Source organism: Aquila chrysaetos, chromosome 1 (genome assembly GCF_900496995.4).
Source record: "Aquila chrysaetos chrysaetos chromosome 1, bAquChr1.4, whole genome shotgun sequence".
NCBI lineage: Eukaryota > Metazoa > Chordata > Aves > Accipitriformes > Accipitridae > Aquila > Aquila chrysaetos.
Genome location: NC_044004.1, coordinates 74,018,418 through 74,035,330, shown reverse-complemented (window position 1 = coordinate 74,035,330; position 16,913 = coordinate 74,018,418). Strand labels below are relative to the sequence as shown.

General features: G+C 45.2%; 1 protein-coding gene across 1 annotated transcript in view; it reads left to right on the top strand.

The window, feature by feature from the left end:
• Positions 1-16,913, top strand: part of LOC115344010 (collagen alpha-1(I) chain-like) — a 38,491-nt gene that overhangs the window by 462 nt on the left and 21,116 nt on the right. The window contains exons 2-5 of the mRNA XM_030020726.2: positions 1,347-4,100; positions 5,804-5,862; positions 6,438-6,544; positions 15,041-15,346. Of these exons, the coding sequence (XP_029876586.1) occupies positions 1,347-4,100; positions 5,804-5,823 (2,774 nt within the window). The 3' untranslated portion in view covers positions 5,824-5,862; positions 6,438-6,544; positions 15,041-15,346. The remainder of the gene's footprint in view (positions 1-1,346; positions 4,101-5,803; positions 5,863-6,437; positions 6,545-15,040; positions 15,347-16,913) is intronic.

Here is a 16,913-nt window from a genome sequence, read left to right as displayed (position 1 = left end):
ACACAGCGACGGCGGAACAGCCGCTCGCGGAGTTAGGCAGGCAGGGAGTTAGGCAGGCAGGGAGTTAGGCAGGCAGGGAGTTAGGCAGCGCCTCGGGAGCTGCAGGGTTAGCCTCGCTCTGCCTGCCTGCCTGCCTGCCTGCCTGCCTGCCTGCCTGCCTGCCTGCCTGCCTGCCTGCCTGCCTGCCTGCCTGCCTGCCTGCCTGCCCGCTCGCCCGCTCCCCCATCTCTGACGCAGAATACTTGACGTGCGCCGCGGCCAATGGGGTGCCGCCCCCGGGGGCGTTGCTGCCGGCTGATTGGTTGGCAGGAGCCGAGCGCTGCGCAAAAACAGAAAAGCCGAGCGCTGCCGGCTCAGAAACTGCCGGCAGAGATCTGAGGAGCCGGGGCCGGGGCCGGGACCGGAGCCGGAGCCGGGACGGGAGGCGAGCGGCGGCGGCGGCGGCGGCGGCGGCAGCAGCAGCAGCAAGCAGAGACAGAGAGAAAGAAAGAGAGAGAGAGAGGCAGGGACTAGACGCGAAAGCAGCAAGAGAGGAAAAAAAACTGATCAGCACATCCATAAAAAGCAGAGTGATGATGATGAACATAATAATAGCAATAAAAGAAGAAAATGAAAGACTATTAATAGAAGAGAGAAAAATCTAAAACCTTTAAATAAAAAAGAGGAAATCCCAGAGAAATCAGGGAATGAAAGTTTTGGGTAGCAAAGCTGTTCTCTGCCTTTTTTGAGATGAAATCTTTTTGAGGGTTATAATTTTTTTTTTTTTTTTTTTTTAATTTCGCGGTTTTCTGCCTTTTTTCTTGCATCTAAAGAGGGCATGTCCACCGGCTTTTCCAGCAGCATCTACCCCTCCAGCTCCCACCAGGAAGACAAACCGAGGACAATCTTGAAATATAAAAATTTCCTCCTTGGGATTTGCTGCTGCTGCTGCTGCTGCCTCCGCCGCCACTGCTGCTGCCGCGGTGCAGTGCCAAGACTCTCGGAATAAATAAAAGCGGGCTACTGTGTATCTCTAGCTACATCCAGCTAATAGCTATTATTAGTTGGCCATTTATTTCGAAGATCACAGATGAAGTGGGGACGCCTGTCTTCTTCATTTGGGCAGCGTGTGAAACAATAATACTCGTAACAAAAAGGAGGGAGATGGGGGAGAAAAGAATCCTAACATGAATCAGAAGAAATAATATCTAGCACCCCCCCCCTAAATCAACCTCCCCCCCCCTTTCCTTCCTCCTCCTCCTCCTCCCCCGATCCCTCTCTCTCCACACGCTCGCAGGCGCGGACACACACAGGCGCGCGCACACACACACACACACACACACACACACAGAGATAGACACGCACAGGCACACACACACACTGTACTGTGTATTTTCGGAGGAGGAGGAGGTGGTGGTGGTGGTGGTGGTGGTGGCTTTTGGAAGAGGAGGAAGAGGTGGTGGTGGTGGGGAGGGGGGGATCTCTTTCCCCATTTGGAGATGATTGTGCTCTTCCTCTTTGCCTTGCTCTGGATGGTGGAGGGGGCCCTTTGCCAGCTCCATTACACGGTGCAGGAAGAGCAGGAGCATGGCACGTTCGTGGGGAATATCGCCGAGGACCTGGGCTTGGACATTACAAAACTTTCGGCTCGCCGCTTCCAGACGGCGCCCAACTCCCGCAGCCCTTACCTGGAGCTCAACCTGGAAACCGGGGTGCTCTACGTGAACGAGAAGATCGACCGGGAGCAGATCTGCAAGCAGAGCCCCTCCTGCCTGCTGCACCTGGAGGTCTTCCTGGAGAACCCCCTGGAGCTGTTCCGGGTGGAGATCGAGGTGCTGGACATCAACGACAACCCGCCCTCCTTCCCGGAGCCCGACCTCACCGTGTAGATCTCGGAGAGCGCCACGCCGGGCACCCGCTTCCCCCTGGAGAGCGCCTTCGACCCCGACGTGGGCACCAACTCGCTGCGCACCTACGAGATCACCCCCAACAGCTACTTCTCCCTCGACGTGCAGACGCAGGGGGACGGCAACCGCTTCGCCGAGCTGGTGCTGGACAAGCCCCTGGACCGGGAGCAGCAAGCGGTGCACCGCTACGTGCTGACCGCGGTGGACGGCGGGCAGCCCCAGCAGCGCACCGGCACCGCCCTGCTCACCATCAGGGTGCTGGACTCCAACGACAACGTGCCCGCCTTCGAGCAGCCCGTCTACACCGTGTCGCTGCCGGAGAACTCGCCGCCGGGCACCCTGGTGCTGCAGCTCAACGCCACCGACCCCGACGAGGGCCAGAACGGCGAGGTGATCTACTCCTTCAGCAGCCACATCTCGGCCCGCGCCCGGGAGCTCTTCGGCATCGCGCCGCGCACCGGGCGGCTGGAGGTGAGCGGCGAGCTCGACTACGAGGAGAGCAGCGTGTACCAGGTGTACGTGCAAGCCAAGGACCTGGGGCCCAACGCCGTGCCGGCGCACTGCAAGGTGCTGGTGCGGGTGCTGGACGCCAACGACAACGCGCCCGAGATCAGCTTCTCCACCGTCAAGGAGGCGGTGAGCGAGGCGGCGGCGCCGGGCACCGTGGTGGCCCTCTTCAGCGTCTCGGACCGCGACTCGGAGGAGAACGGGCAGGTGCAGTGCGAGCTGCTGCAGGGCGACGCGCCCTTCCGCCTCAAGAGCTCCTTCAAGAACTACTACACCATCGTCACCGAGGGGCCGCTGGACCGCGAGCAGCCGGGCGGCGACGCCTACACCCTCACCGTGGTGGCCCGGGACCGCGGCGAGCCGCCGCTCAGCACCAGCAAGTCCATCCAGGTGCGGGTGAGCGACGTGAACGACAACGCGCCGCGCTTCAGCCAGCCCGTCTACCAGGTCTACGTGAGCGAGAACAACGTGCCCGGCGCCTACATCTACGCCGTCAGCGCCACCGACCGGGACCAGGGCGCCAACGCCCAGCTCGCCTACTCCATCCTGGAGAGCCAGATCCAGGGCATGTCCGTCTTCACCTACGTCTCCATCAACTCCGAGAACGGCTTCCTCTACGCCCTCCGCTCCTTCGACTACGAGCAGCTCAAGGAGTTCAGCTTCCAGGTGGAGGCCCGCGACGCCGGCGAGGAGCCGCAGCCGCTGGCCGGCAACGCCACCGTCAACATCGTCGTGGTGGACCAGAACGACAACGCCCCCGCCATCGTCAGCCCCCTGCCCGGCCGCAACGGCACCCCGGCGCGGGAGGCGCTGCCCCGCGGCGCCGAGCCGGGCTACCTGGTGAGCCGGGTGGCGGCGGTGGACGCCGACGACGGGGAGAACGCCCGCCTCACCTACAGCATCGTGCGGGGCAACGAGGCCAGCCTCTTCCGCATGGACTGGCGCACCGGGGAGCTGCGGACGGCGCGCCGGGTGCCGGCCAAGCGCGACCCCCAGCGCCCCTACGAGCTGGTCATCGAGGTGCGCGACCACGGGCAGCCGCCGCTCTCCTCCACCGCCGCCATCCAGGTGGTGCTGGTGGACGGCGCGGCCGAGCGTCCCGGCGGCGGCGGCGGCGGCCTGGGCGCGGGGGCGGGCGCGGGGGGCGGCGGCGGCGGCGGCGCCGGCGGCTCCGGCGGCTCCGGCGAGCATCGCCCCAGCCGCTCCGGGGGGGACACCTCGCTCGACCTCACCCTCATCCTCATCATCGCCCTGGGCTCCGTCTCCTTCATCTTCCTGCTGGCCATGATCGTCCTGGCCGTGCGCTGCCAGAAGGAGAAGAAGCTCAACATCTACACCTGCCTGGCCAGCGACTGCTGCCTGGGCTGCTGCTGCTGCTGCCCCTGCTGCAGCCGCCAGGCGCGGGCCCGCAAGAAGAAGCTCAGCAAGTCGGACATCATGCTGGTGCAGAGCTCCAACGTGCCCAGCAACCCGGCGCAGGTGCCGGTGGAGGAGTCGGGCACCTTCGGCTCCCACCACCACAACCAGAACTACTGCTACCAGGTCTGCCTCACCCCGGAGTCCGCCAAGACCGACCTGATGTTCCTCAAGCCCTGCAGCCCCTCCCGCAGCACCGACGCCGAGCACAACCCCTGCGGGGCCATCGTCACCGGCTACGCCGACCAGCAGCCCGACATCATCTCCAACGGCAGCATTTTGTCCAGCGAGGTAAGGCCGGCCCGCCCGCCCGCGGCACCCACACACCCCCCCACACACCCCCACACACACACCGGCCGCCCCAGCTCCGCGCGCCCGGCCGTTGGGCGGCCGCGTCCCGCCGCTGCCCCGCTTTGGCTTATCCCGTCGTGTCCCGGAGCTCCCCCGCCCCTCCTCTCCCGGCGGGGAAGGTACTTTGCTTTCCCCATCGCCCCTCATTTTCCCCTTTAATTCATCCGTCCGCCGCCTCTCCCCCACTCCTCGCCCTCTAACGCCTGGGGGAGGCTTCAGCGGCAGGCGAGGGAGAGGTGAGCGCGGGGCGGCCCGCCCTCCCGCCTCGGCCCAGCCGCTGGCTCCCTCTCACCCACCCGGGCTCGGAAACTTGCAGCCAAGCGTGGGACGTGTGTGTGTGTGTGTGTGTGTCCCCTCGCTTCCCCCCCCTCCCGGTGCCTGCGAACCAAGCTGGCCCCGGCCGGGCAGCATCGGGGCGCAGAGATCCTCCTCAGCCGCCGGCCCATCGCCTGGGGAGGTTTGGGGCTGGGGGGGGGGGGGGGGGGGGGCTGAGGGAACGGCCTGTGGGGGTGAGGGGAGGGGGGTGCTGCTTTTCGCAGAGTCGCTGCAGCTGACAGGAATGAAATGACGTGAGGCGTCATCACAGGGTTTTCTGAAGAAACGTTTGAAAACGGGGCCTTTTTTTTGTCTTCCCGAAACATTTGCATGTGCAAGTAAGGCTTTGGGGGACACCTCCCCCCCCCCCTCCCCGGGAGGGTGACGATCTCTACAGTTAGCAGGAACTTTAATTAATTGGCGAATTAGGGTTTATTAATTGACTTCTCTTTATTCTGTCTGAACAGCTCTTTATAACCCAAAGCTGAGTTCGCAAAGGAAAGCACCGAGAAGGAGTTTCCATGAAATTATATGCAGACACTTAACGTCCCCTCCTGTTAAACATGTCGCCTATATTGTGTTATCTAGTGTGTAGAGAATTTCTCTCAAAGCGTATGCCATGCTCTAATACTCCCCTGTTAATCATTTCCTACTGGGTTAGCTCATACATGCTCTCAGCACCTCACTGCCTGTGCACTAATGAAAACAACACGTTCTCTCTTAACTTCAATACTGAAACCTGAATACTGTCCAGTCTGGCAAAAGTGGTTTGAATGATATTTTCTAAAGCGTTAAGTTTTGCAGTAGAATTTCTGATACTGGCTTGTGAGATCGACCTTTCCTCAAAATATCTATAGAACTCTGTCTTCTGTTGCCTCTTTAAGGACTCGAGGCTATCTCCAAGTATTTGCTTCCTTAGGGTGCAGTAACTGTACTGTTTCCCCCTATTTTTATACACTGGAATTAAAAACGGGCTGAAAACTAAATTACAATAAGTTTTTTCTCAGACTAAGTAGTACACAACTCTAAAAATAGTTCTGTTGGTTTTTGTGGGAGTCCTTGTGATGCTTGACAGTGTGCACTGTGAGAAAACGTGTCAGAATCTCATCCCAAAAAACTCAGGAAAAAATCCCTCATGCCTTCCCATCTGTGCGAATAAGAGCTGTGGGTTTTTTTCCCTTACATCCTAGAAACAGATTGTGTAGGCCTGCTTGCAGCTAAACATTACCATTTATAGTGAATATGGTGAGCTGCTCTGGTATGTTTTCTGATGCTGGTTACAAAAATACCAAGAGTTAAAATATTTCCCAATATTTTCTTTTTCCTAGACAAAACATCAGCGTGCTGAGCTCAGTTATCTAGTTGACAGACCCCGACGAGTAAACAGGTATGAGCTCCTTAGCCTTGTTTTTCCTAATGAATGCTTTAGCAAGTCTGAATGGGGTACAGAAATGGGTTTACTGCAGATGTAAAACAGTAGTAAAGCAATGGAAAATTGAATGTATATAGGTGTATTAAATAAAACACTGTCGACTAATGGAGTTTGAATCACGGCTTTTCTGAACTGGTTTCAAAACCAACTGAAAAGAGAACAAAATCTCGTTTTGTATTAGTCTAAAACGTGCTTTCAATACTTATGAATGCTTCTGTAGGGTCTTCCAGAAAACGTTGGTCTCTCTGAGTCAAAATTTAGCTATCCAGCTTAAGTAAATGCTACCAAATTATTTATACCAATTACATGAAAACCAGGTGGAGTAATAATGCTTACTGTCCATTTCAGCTAGACTGCCAAGGTCTGAAAATGCCAGTTTTGTTTATGGGGGACAGAGCACCTCTGCAGAAGCAGTGCAGCAGGCAGGAGTGGGTGAATGCAGCACCGCGTTTGGCCATGTGATGGCAGAAGAATGTTTTATGAGTTCCTCTTTCATGTTTATTCTAATGTAAAGATGTTTCTGTGTCTAGTTCTGCATTCCAGGAAGCAGACATAGTAAGCTCTAAGGACAGTGGTCATGGAGACAGTGAGCAAGGAGACAGTGATCATGATGCCACTAATCGAGGTCAATCCTCTGGTAAGTCTGATAAGAGAATGGAAATAGTAGATCTTTAAGTAGGGAGACTAGAAATAACAGTTACTTATAGGAATATAATACAAGAGTGGCATAAATAATGTGAGCATGTTGCATGGGAGGCTGGGTTTAAGTCAGTTTGCTACCACAGTTACCTGGGCAAGGAGACAATTTTGAACCCCTTCCAGTCACGAGGCAGAGTTTGTTTTATTCATTTGGTTGAGGGGGGTTGGTATGTTATTCTGCATCGTTTGCTGTAGCAAACTTCCTGCACATTAGCACAAAGTTGTTGGTACATTTTATAGTGCATTTTTTTCAATGGCAGATTTGCAGAATTTCAAAGCATTAGGCAATTTTGTTTAGTAGGCACTTCAGCTGGCATGGCAGTGTGAAGTGCAGGGGGAGTTCCCAAGGGAAAGAATGAACCCAGTGATTGAATGACAGCCAGACTGTGAGGATTTTTGCTGGGGATCAGTGGAGACACATTGGGTGCTCTGAATGTGTAATACCTTTGCATTTTTTGAGGATTGTTCTTTAATTCAAATTGAGGCACCATATAGTATAAGTGATCTCCATGTTAATAAGGCTAAGGTATTCTTAAGTACATTTCTTTCAGTCCCGACAAAGGAAAGAAATGCTTTAAAAGGCTATGATTTGAATCACCTAGAAAATACATACATTGCAGTGTTATTCGCATGCGTATGGCTTGCTGTCTTTGCTCTCATACTGTCAGTTTTCTTCTGAAAGGGACATTTGTTTAGAGCCTGTGCATTAGAATTCATTCTCACCCTCGCACTGCATTTTAGCCACAAATGCTCGTGCTTTCTTCCCTACCACAGTCTCCAAAGGTCTGGTATGTCTTGATTCAATACAGTGATTTCTTTCCCCTTGTTTCCTCTGCGCTCTATCATGTATAAGGATTTGCTACAAGTGTGTCACACAAAATACTGCCAGAGTCTCTCCAGTCGACCATTTTTTTCCCCCCTGACCCCCGTCTTAGAAGATACCAGGGCAAGGGACTCAGTACTGTCATAGCACTGCTGCCTCACCCGCGTGCTCTGTTAACATCCTCTATTTTCTTGCTGCTATAGTCACTGTGCCCTTAACGATGGGAAACCCAGGCACCAGGGGAAGAGGAGGCTGCTACAGGGCCCCTTTATATTGCTGCAAGTCATTAATATGCAGACCTAATGAGATTCGAGAAGAGCCAAGAGTCTCCGGAGCTCCCTGCTTCTTGCAGGGCTTCATGCTAAGTGAACAGAGTGTCTATTTTGTGTCTGGGAACCTGACAACAAACCAGGTCTTGCCAGAAGTTTACATCTGAACACAGAGCCTCTTTCATTTTTGGCCTATATATGGCGTATGATTTATTGTTGTTTTAAAAAGCCATGTATTTAGCCTCCCCCCACCCTTTCTTTCGCACTGTTTCTGATGCAGCGATCAGTGCTCCAGAGTTATAAAAAGCTCCATCTCCTCCTGCCCTCCCTGCATTCCATTTTTTTTTCTTTTACGCATTTTACTGCAGCAGTCATCTCAATGAACATTTCAATCAGCTTAGTCCCTCAACATAATGAACCATAATAACCAAACAGGAGAGAAAAGAATAAACATCTGCAGAAGGGGCTGGATTTGACTGATGGTGGGAATATAATCATATAGTTGCACATCAACTGAAAGCTATTTTCTTTTAGATGCATTCAGCGCTGTTATTGTTGTGCCTCTGCTCTTTATTCTTTCTCTCCATTTTAAAAGTAGTCTATCTCAGATACGAACACTGGAACTACTGTCAAACTTGGCATTAGTCCTTAGCTGGGTAAATTCTTCATTTTCAACATTTCTATTTTATCAAACTAGGGGGAAAAAATCTATTCTATACTTTCAAAATAATTTCAAATCGTCTAAGAATCTGATGTGGTTTATGAACTTCTGTATCTTCAATGGTGATTACATATGAAGTAATGAAAGCTGACAGTTAGGTTTGGTCTACTCACAATTAACAGTTTGAACTGAAACCTCAAATACACACAGCTTCCAATTTAATATATTGGTGCTGTGATTGGAGAACAATCTGCATGCACAATTTTTTAAATGCTAGTTCCAAATAGATATTTCAATACAAGTCTCTGTAGGAACTGCTTTAATCTTCTACATATGGATAATATAGTTTTCCTGTAAGTTTTGGGCTGAATCCTGCTGTCGTGATGCAAAGAACGTGCCCCTTGACCTCAGCGATGACAAGATATTTTGATATAAAAACTTCACTCTTGCTATTAGCTTTTGGTGATGAATTTTATGGGAACAACAAATAAAGGAGCATAAATCTTGTTTGCTCTTGAATGGCTAGAGGAAATACCTGAGGGAATGCCTTCTCAGTTTTTCAGTCGTTCTGGTGCTCTATAATCAATTCTTTCTAAATTATTGAAGGAGAACACACCGGTTGATAACATGGCAGAAAGTTTGGGGTGGTTTATTTTCAAGATGTTACCTGATACTATGCAGCATCATATTTGTTTTCAAAAGCATTTTATTTGCATCCAAAAATATTTAGGAGATAATTCACATTGTCAACTAAAACTCGCTCCCTAACAGTTTTAGTCAGCAGCATGTTGTGCTCGCAAAACATCTTTTTACTGTTCTGTACATGACTTCCATTACTGTCACCAGTGCGCAGTCCTGTGGCACACAAGTAGCTATGCTGTAGTAGTCCATTGCTAGCCAAGCTGACTGTCAAAAGTCACGGTCAATTATTAACTGGGAAGGAAAACATGCAGGATGAAAATCTGTCACTGTGTCATAGATTTATCCTGCACAATTATTTGGTGAAAATTCTGAACTAAGCTGTTCTATATATCATAAAATGTTTTATTATGTTTTGAAATAAGGTTCTAGTTCACCTCACAAAATGTATTTTCTTAATAGTGATTTAATCATGGTTTCAAATGTGCCAGAATATATGTAAGGGATTCATACTGTTCCCGTTAAAATACCACCTGAATGCCTCGTAATTATCCACATTCTTACCTACCTTAACATCCATGAAGTACAGAAGTACTGTCACCTGCATTTAGCAGGGAATGGCAAGTAGTGGGATACTCAAGAGCCTAATTTTCACGGACTGAGTAGTCATTTCATTGACTGGGATAGGAATCTGGGCTTTTTGGAAAATGACTTTCCAATGGTGAAGAAGCGCGAGCAGTTTTTGGCAAACAGGGGAGGGGTTTCTCAAACCCCAATGCGTGTTCTAATTACTTGTGCTCTTCTTTGTCTGAAAATTGTTGAGACAAAAGCTACTATTTGTTGTAGAACAAACGCAACTAATGCAACACTACTACCTATTATTAACACACTGTATTTCAATCATGTTCTGTAGGAGTAATTTCTAAGCATGAGGTTAGTTTATTTCCCATGGTTGATTAAATTCTTGGCCTCCCTTGTGAAATTGCCGACTTGGGTGCCAATTAATACTCTGCGTGTGTGTATGTTTAAATTGTATGATTAGACACCTGTCCTGTAAGATTTGGACTCATGCCATCAACTTACTTGATATGGTTGCTCACTAGCTACTCAGCTTTCTCAAGCTGAACACGCAGAGTTCTTCACAATATTACCTTTGTTACACCTTTTTCACTGAATTGGCATGATCTCTCAGATGCACTTCAGGAAGGAATATCCAAGATGTGAAGCTAAGTAAATGTACTGTCATGTATATACTATAAAATGCATCAGCTTTTTTGATAATCTCCTCTGTGCAGTGCTGGACAGTATGCATTGGTGACCGGCTGAGATCTAAAATTAGGCTTCCACTACTGGACTTTATGAAAGGAATTGATAGGGGTCTAATACAAAGGCACAGGGTGAACCATTGCCTCACACCTTTTCAGTACAGATTAGGTAAACCCTGAGAGGGTTAGTATGCATTATTGCAGAAGAGCTATGATATTTCAGTGTTCATAAGGAGAAAAAATTGAGAAGTCAGAAGAAGAATTTTAGTGATAAAGGGACAGAGAAAACCAGTATTCCTTCTGAGCCTATGCAGAGTGACAGCTAAATCCTGTTTTGAAGATCACTTGGGCTAAGAGTCTATCTCGGATAAAGTGAGAGTGAACATGAAAATGGCTTAGAAAAGTGCTTTGACTCAAGCTGAGGGCAGTTTCTTTTTCTTTTTTGCTCTTCTTTCCTTGGGCTGCATGCTTAATAATGTTCACATCTCAGTGGTCCAGATAGGGCTTTGAAGTTGAGATTTGGAAGAGCTGAATATTGAAGATGTTTGAGTCTTTATTCATGTTCTCATGCAGATGAAGTCGGTTTTATCCAAGGCAGCACACCAATTACTTAGCAAGAAAGAATGATAGTAACTCTGTTTCATAAAGGCCAATTCTTCAGTAGATAAAGTCTTCTACAAAAGAGGTTAACATCATTATTCTTATTTACCGACACAAAACATGAATCATAGGGAAATGAGTAACTTGCTCAAGGATAATCTAACCAGAAGGATAGTTGTTCTGGTAACGGAGCTCTGAAAAGGAGGCCTGGTTCCCTACGTCACGCCTATCTCGTATCTAACTGGCTTTTTTTAAGAAAAACTACCACTAAAAAAATGGAAAATGCCATTTAATTCCAAGTAAAAGCTAAAGTTATGAAAAAATTACACGTGTTGGTGAAAAAAACCCTCTCAGTAGCAATATTACAAAAATACTTTGTCAACATTTAATTTGTATTTTTGCTTTTTATTACATCATTTAGTCAGTAATACATATGAATGTGTTCACTCATTGCTCTAAAGGCTTGGTGTATGGCTCTTCTCCCTTAATTAAATTAAGAAAGAATACATTCTTTAAAAATGGTTTTAGGCCTAATTTTTGCTTTGATCTAAACTGTCTTTCAAACCAATTAGAATTCATGCACATAGAAATTTTGGTTTTCTCCTTTTGAAATATGAAAAGGAAGCAAATTGGGAATATGCTTCAGAAATGTAACACTACCAAGTATCTGATTCAAAGCACCAGAGTTCAGAAAATGCAGATGCAGATACCAAACTTGATATTTATCTCCTTTCCTAGTTTTTGGTTTCCTTTGAGGGAGGGCACAGGCTTGTTTTCCTTCAAAATCTGCAAAGTTAAGGTTGTGTGAGAGCTCATGTTGCCCACTAGCCTATCTAGTAATATGACTTGAACAAATAGGAATGAACTAGTGGCCTTTGCCATGAGCTTTTATATGTACGCTGTATTTGGAATAGTGCAATGCTTATCATTTTTCAGCACTTTCAGTGCACTATACTATCTATTTGTATCCACGAAGGACAGTTGAAATTCATAATTTGGAGTCACCTTTAAAATCTCAGTTTACCTGCATGCAAGGTCTAATACGATAACTAAATGAAAAATATAAAGCATTTTTCTTTAATGTGGATTTGCAATTATGATGGATAGTTTAGTTCTGAAGGACCATATATATAACCAGATTTATGAGGGAGATGAGATGGAAGTGTTATACTGCTGAACGTTTCTTTTTGTTATAAATCAAGAACATGATTCTTGATGTATGAAGGAGTTCTGTGGTGAATGTCTTACTTCGTTTGCCACGATATATCCTTCCTTCCTGGAAAATAGCAAATAGCCTCGCTGCCCCCCCCCCCCCCCCGCTCCATGCCATTTTTAGTGTTTTTCAATTAGAAACAGAGAATTCTATACCATGACTCACAGGAAAAAGTTGGAAGAAGAATAGCCAGCATTCATATCATAGTCAGTGTAAATATACATAGGTGCCCAGGGATTTCAAAATCAGACTGCTAATTTGAATTTATTTTCTGTCAAAATACTGAAACCAAGGTCTTGGTTCTGTACCCATTAAACTCTTAGGGAATGTTGTGACTGATTCAAGTAGGAACAATACCCAACCCAGGCCTCTCTGAACATTTTGTTCCCATCCTAAACAAGCATTTACATTCCAGCAGTGTATATTAAAATTCAGATGTATATGTATATAAAATTATTATTTTTTTTTCTTTTACAAGTTCTCATCTTCACGGGGGGGAAGTTTGTCATACAAGCTTACATTTTTACACCCCCTACATTCATTACTTTGTTTATTCAAAATCCTGATTTATAGTGTCTATAACATCTCTTTTATAATAAGCTGTTATATAATACTATTCAGTGCACTGCAGTAGACAAGCAGTATTCAAAAGGGAACTAAAAAAATAATATTTGGATAGAGACATTTTGCAGTTTAGTAGCTGATGTGAAAACAAAATAGTAAAATGGAGGGTAATTTTCCAGGGGAAATAAAAATCCATGAAGGGAAAAAAAAGGGTCTATCTTTGAAAATATATCTTAAAACCGATATTATCATAATATCTCCCTCCCCACTGACTAAAGAATATAATTGAATATTTATCCATAAGTTTTTCTTTCTCCTGCTGTCTTTCAGGAAATGTTGAATGAATATGGTCACTGATACACTGTTAGCAAAATGTAACTGTAATAATTTTCCTATTACAAGTAGGGCTATTTGTTGTTTACATGTAACTTCGCTAGGAAGTCTGAAAATTGAAATAACCATTTTGTGTTAATTGCCACTTAAATCTTCTGAATGGCAAAAAGTTAGGTTCATAAAATATGTCTTTTCTTGCATAAGAGAGATTTTTGTGCAGACATTTCAATACATAAGATACACACACGCGCACAGTTTTATAGACATGGTTATATATTAATTTCTTTCTGGGAAGCCTGCATCTAAATCTTTCTTTTCAGTCTTTGATAGCTACTACCACTATGGAATTTAGAACTATGCAATTTGTACGCCTTGCCTGATGATCTTCGTCTGATTCCTTAATCATATCTGCAGTTCACATTTGCATTCTTTAACAGTTCACTGATCAGTAATTTATTTTCAGACTTCTGCATGCCAATTATCAATGCAAGGTTCTAATCGAAACTGGACCTAGCTTTGTATATTACTCAATTTAAAATTAAAAAGTCATTATAAAGTGAGATTAATCTGAGATAAAAAGCTTTTTTTCTTTCTTCACATTTTTGTCTAAGTGACTGCCTTTAGTACTCAAGCACTTGTTGATAGCTCAGAAAGATTCTTGCTTGCTGAAGAGATTGTTTTTTGTAGTGTAAGATATTGCATAAATATTACTAATGTAAGTCAAATTATGGTTCAAAACAGTGGTAGAATTCTTAATACTAATCCTCACATTGGAGATCAAGCTAATCCAGTGCTTTACAATGTTGGCTGGTGAATGAGCTATATTACATGAATCTTATTACAGCTGTTCAAAATTTTTTTCCTATTTCTCTTGCAAGTAGTGTCATTTTTTGTAATTCTAATGCAATGCTTGTAAATGCAATGTTTATAACAGATTTAGTTCAGTTTTGACATACACCTATTCTAAGACACTCAGTTCTCCTTATAAATACAAGAGAAAGATATTTCTTTACTGTTTTGCTTTTCTGTACAAAGTTGAACATCAACTTGGAGACGCTGGTATTTATTTTACTCTATGCCTATGATTTCATACACCATTCCTCTCAAAACAAGTATAATCCAACAACTTAGTGACTCACAGTCAGGAGATATTCTTTTGGAAGGCCGATCTGAAGGTAGTCAATAAAAGCATAGCTTGTCATTTGAAATCTTAATAGCATTAAAGGATTTGTAAGCAAACAGTTCCGTGTTGGCAGGGACAAGTGTCTGCTTATATAGGGAAAGCATTAACAATTTTGTCAATAGTATCCAGAGCTATGTCACATTGGACTACGGCTACCTTTGTACTGCTAATTACAGTTATTTATTATAGGATTCTGGCCCATTACTTGGATAACTTGATGAAAGTGAGGACTGCTGCAGTAGCAATGAAAACTATCTCTGAAGGAATGATGTAACAATTGATTAATAAGCCATCCTGATCACTTGAAAGCTGGTTTCCTACTTTGTAAGATCTGCTTTTAATATCAATAGGCTCTATCGGTATACTGATGTATGCGCAGATAGTTCCTTTATAGGACTCATTAATATTTCATTTTCATAAATGAAATCTGTGATTCCTCAATCAGGACATTTCATTTCTTTGGTCAGAGATAGATATATGTAGAAACAATTCCTTCATGTTCCTAAACAAGCATTTTCAACTGGTGAACCACAGACATCAACCTACAAGTGGAATTGAACCTTATTTGAATGGGTTCTAAACAGTGAGATCTGCAAGTGATTTTCTGAGATAGAACAACCAATACCCTTCTTCTTGTGATATTTGTGTGTGTGTGTGTGCCATTCCGGCATTTAGTTGCCCTTATTAAATGGTGTCTTTGACTTCTGAAGACTGGACAATCAGATATTTTGTTGTTGTTGAGGAGATGAAGGTGGTGGAAGAAGTTCTTACGACATTTCTATTTCCACTTCTCTCTTTTCTCGGCATAATCTTTCTTATCTGTCAGCAGCTGTTCATGATGCTGAAGCTTATATCTGTAGTTTCTTTTTCTCTCATGCTTGCAGGCATGGATCTCTTCTCCAATTGCACAGAGGAATGTAAAGCACTGGGCCACTCAGATCGGTGCTGGATGCCTTCCTTTGTTCCATCTGATGGACGCCAAGCTGCAGATTACCGCAGCAATCTGCATGTACCTGGCATGGACTCCGTTCCAGACACTGAAGTGTTTGAAACACCAGAAGCCCAGCCGGGGGCAGAACGGTCCTTCTCCACCTTCGGCAAAGAGAAGGCCCTTCACAACACTCTGGAGAGGAAGGAGTTGGATGGACTGCTGTCTAATACACGAGCGCCTTACAAACCACCATATTTGAGTAAGTACTATTCAAAAAGCTGTATGAAAGTGTTCCCTTTGTGGGAATAAAAATTAGCTCTTTCTGCTATTCATAGTAGGAATAATACAGACACAATTTGAGGAGCAGTGGGGAAAAATGGCTTCTCTTGGATTCAGGCACCACTGAAGAAGGCATTGTTCAATGCTTTTAAAAAAAGACAAAACCTTGATTGTTTTTAGTGTGACATGATTGTCAACAACAAAAGTAACAGCTGATATTGGTGGGGCAGTTGCTCAATTTTGTTTTCTGATGCTGGATTATTTTCAAAGTTTTCTTGGATAGATGGTTTAAACATTGACATTGCCAGGCTAACATTTTTTAAGACGAAAATTAAGTCGAGAGAACTGTCCTAGGAGCTTCTTTTTATGGTTGAGCAGTATCTTGTGAATAAACAGTACGTGTATTATTTCGAAGTAACTATTTACATAGTTAACATTAAGGGTTTGGAAGGAAGAAGACAAAACTTTTTGCCTTCGGTCTGATCATCTTTCAGCCTACACAGTATTGACTTTAGTCAGTGCTCCTCTGTGCCTTCTGTCTTGTTCCAAAATCTTGCCTCTTTCTTTAGTCACCTTTTGACTATGGTTGGGTGGCATGGAAGAGTGTGATAGATCTCAAAAAGACCTTCATAATTCCTTCTGGAATCTGAGCCAGTTGTACAGCCCTTGAGTAATACTTTGATCTAATATGTCTTTTTATTCTATTTAGCAGCCTTCTGTATTTTATTAGAGACTGTAATCTCCTTGACTTCAAGAGTTTATGATGTTTATCTCATCCAAATAAGCCAAAGACATTAACATTGCAACACTGACTCTTTTTAAAGCAACAAAAGTCTTTTAGGACAGCAGATCAGGGGTAAAAAAAAGAATCTCCCTGAATGGTATTTATTTTTATAAAGCATTTAGTCGTTCTGAAAGGTGCTACACTGGCAGTCCTGGCATGCGAAGATCTTTGCTACAGATCATTCTCAGCCCAGACAGCTCAGTTCTCCCTTCTTAATTAGCTGTCCAGGTATTTCAGTCCTTCACAGAGGTCTTGTTACCACTTCACTCTTTAGATTTGCTTTACTGAAAGCTTCTAAATTTGGATACCAATTCTGGTATGTGACAGCCATTCCTAAAAAACCTGTCCTGAGACAATCAGCTTAGTTTGTGTAGGCTAAAATGTCAGATATCAATCATCTGGTCATACTCTAAAGACCAATGTGAAATTTCACTTAGCTATGACCCAACAACTCGTCTTTCCCTAACTGGTCTTCCATCATTTACCTCTGAGAAACATTCTTTAGTACTAAACTGTAATCTAGCGGTACTAATTTTATCTCTATCACTTCAGTTAAAAATTTGAGTTTTGTAGCACTGATGGTCTAATCAGAACAGAGTTCTGATGCAGTATGTGCATTACAATGATGATTGTATCTGGTGACACCACAATGATAGTTCTGTTCTGTTTTGTTCTAGGCCTGGAAGTTTTATTTCAAATAACAATGACATTTATTTTATTGATAGTTTAGGGATTTAAAATTTTGTTCAGCTAACATGAGTGG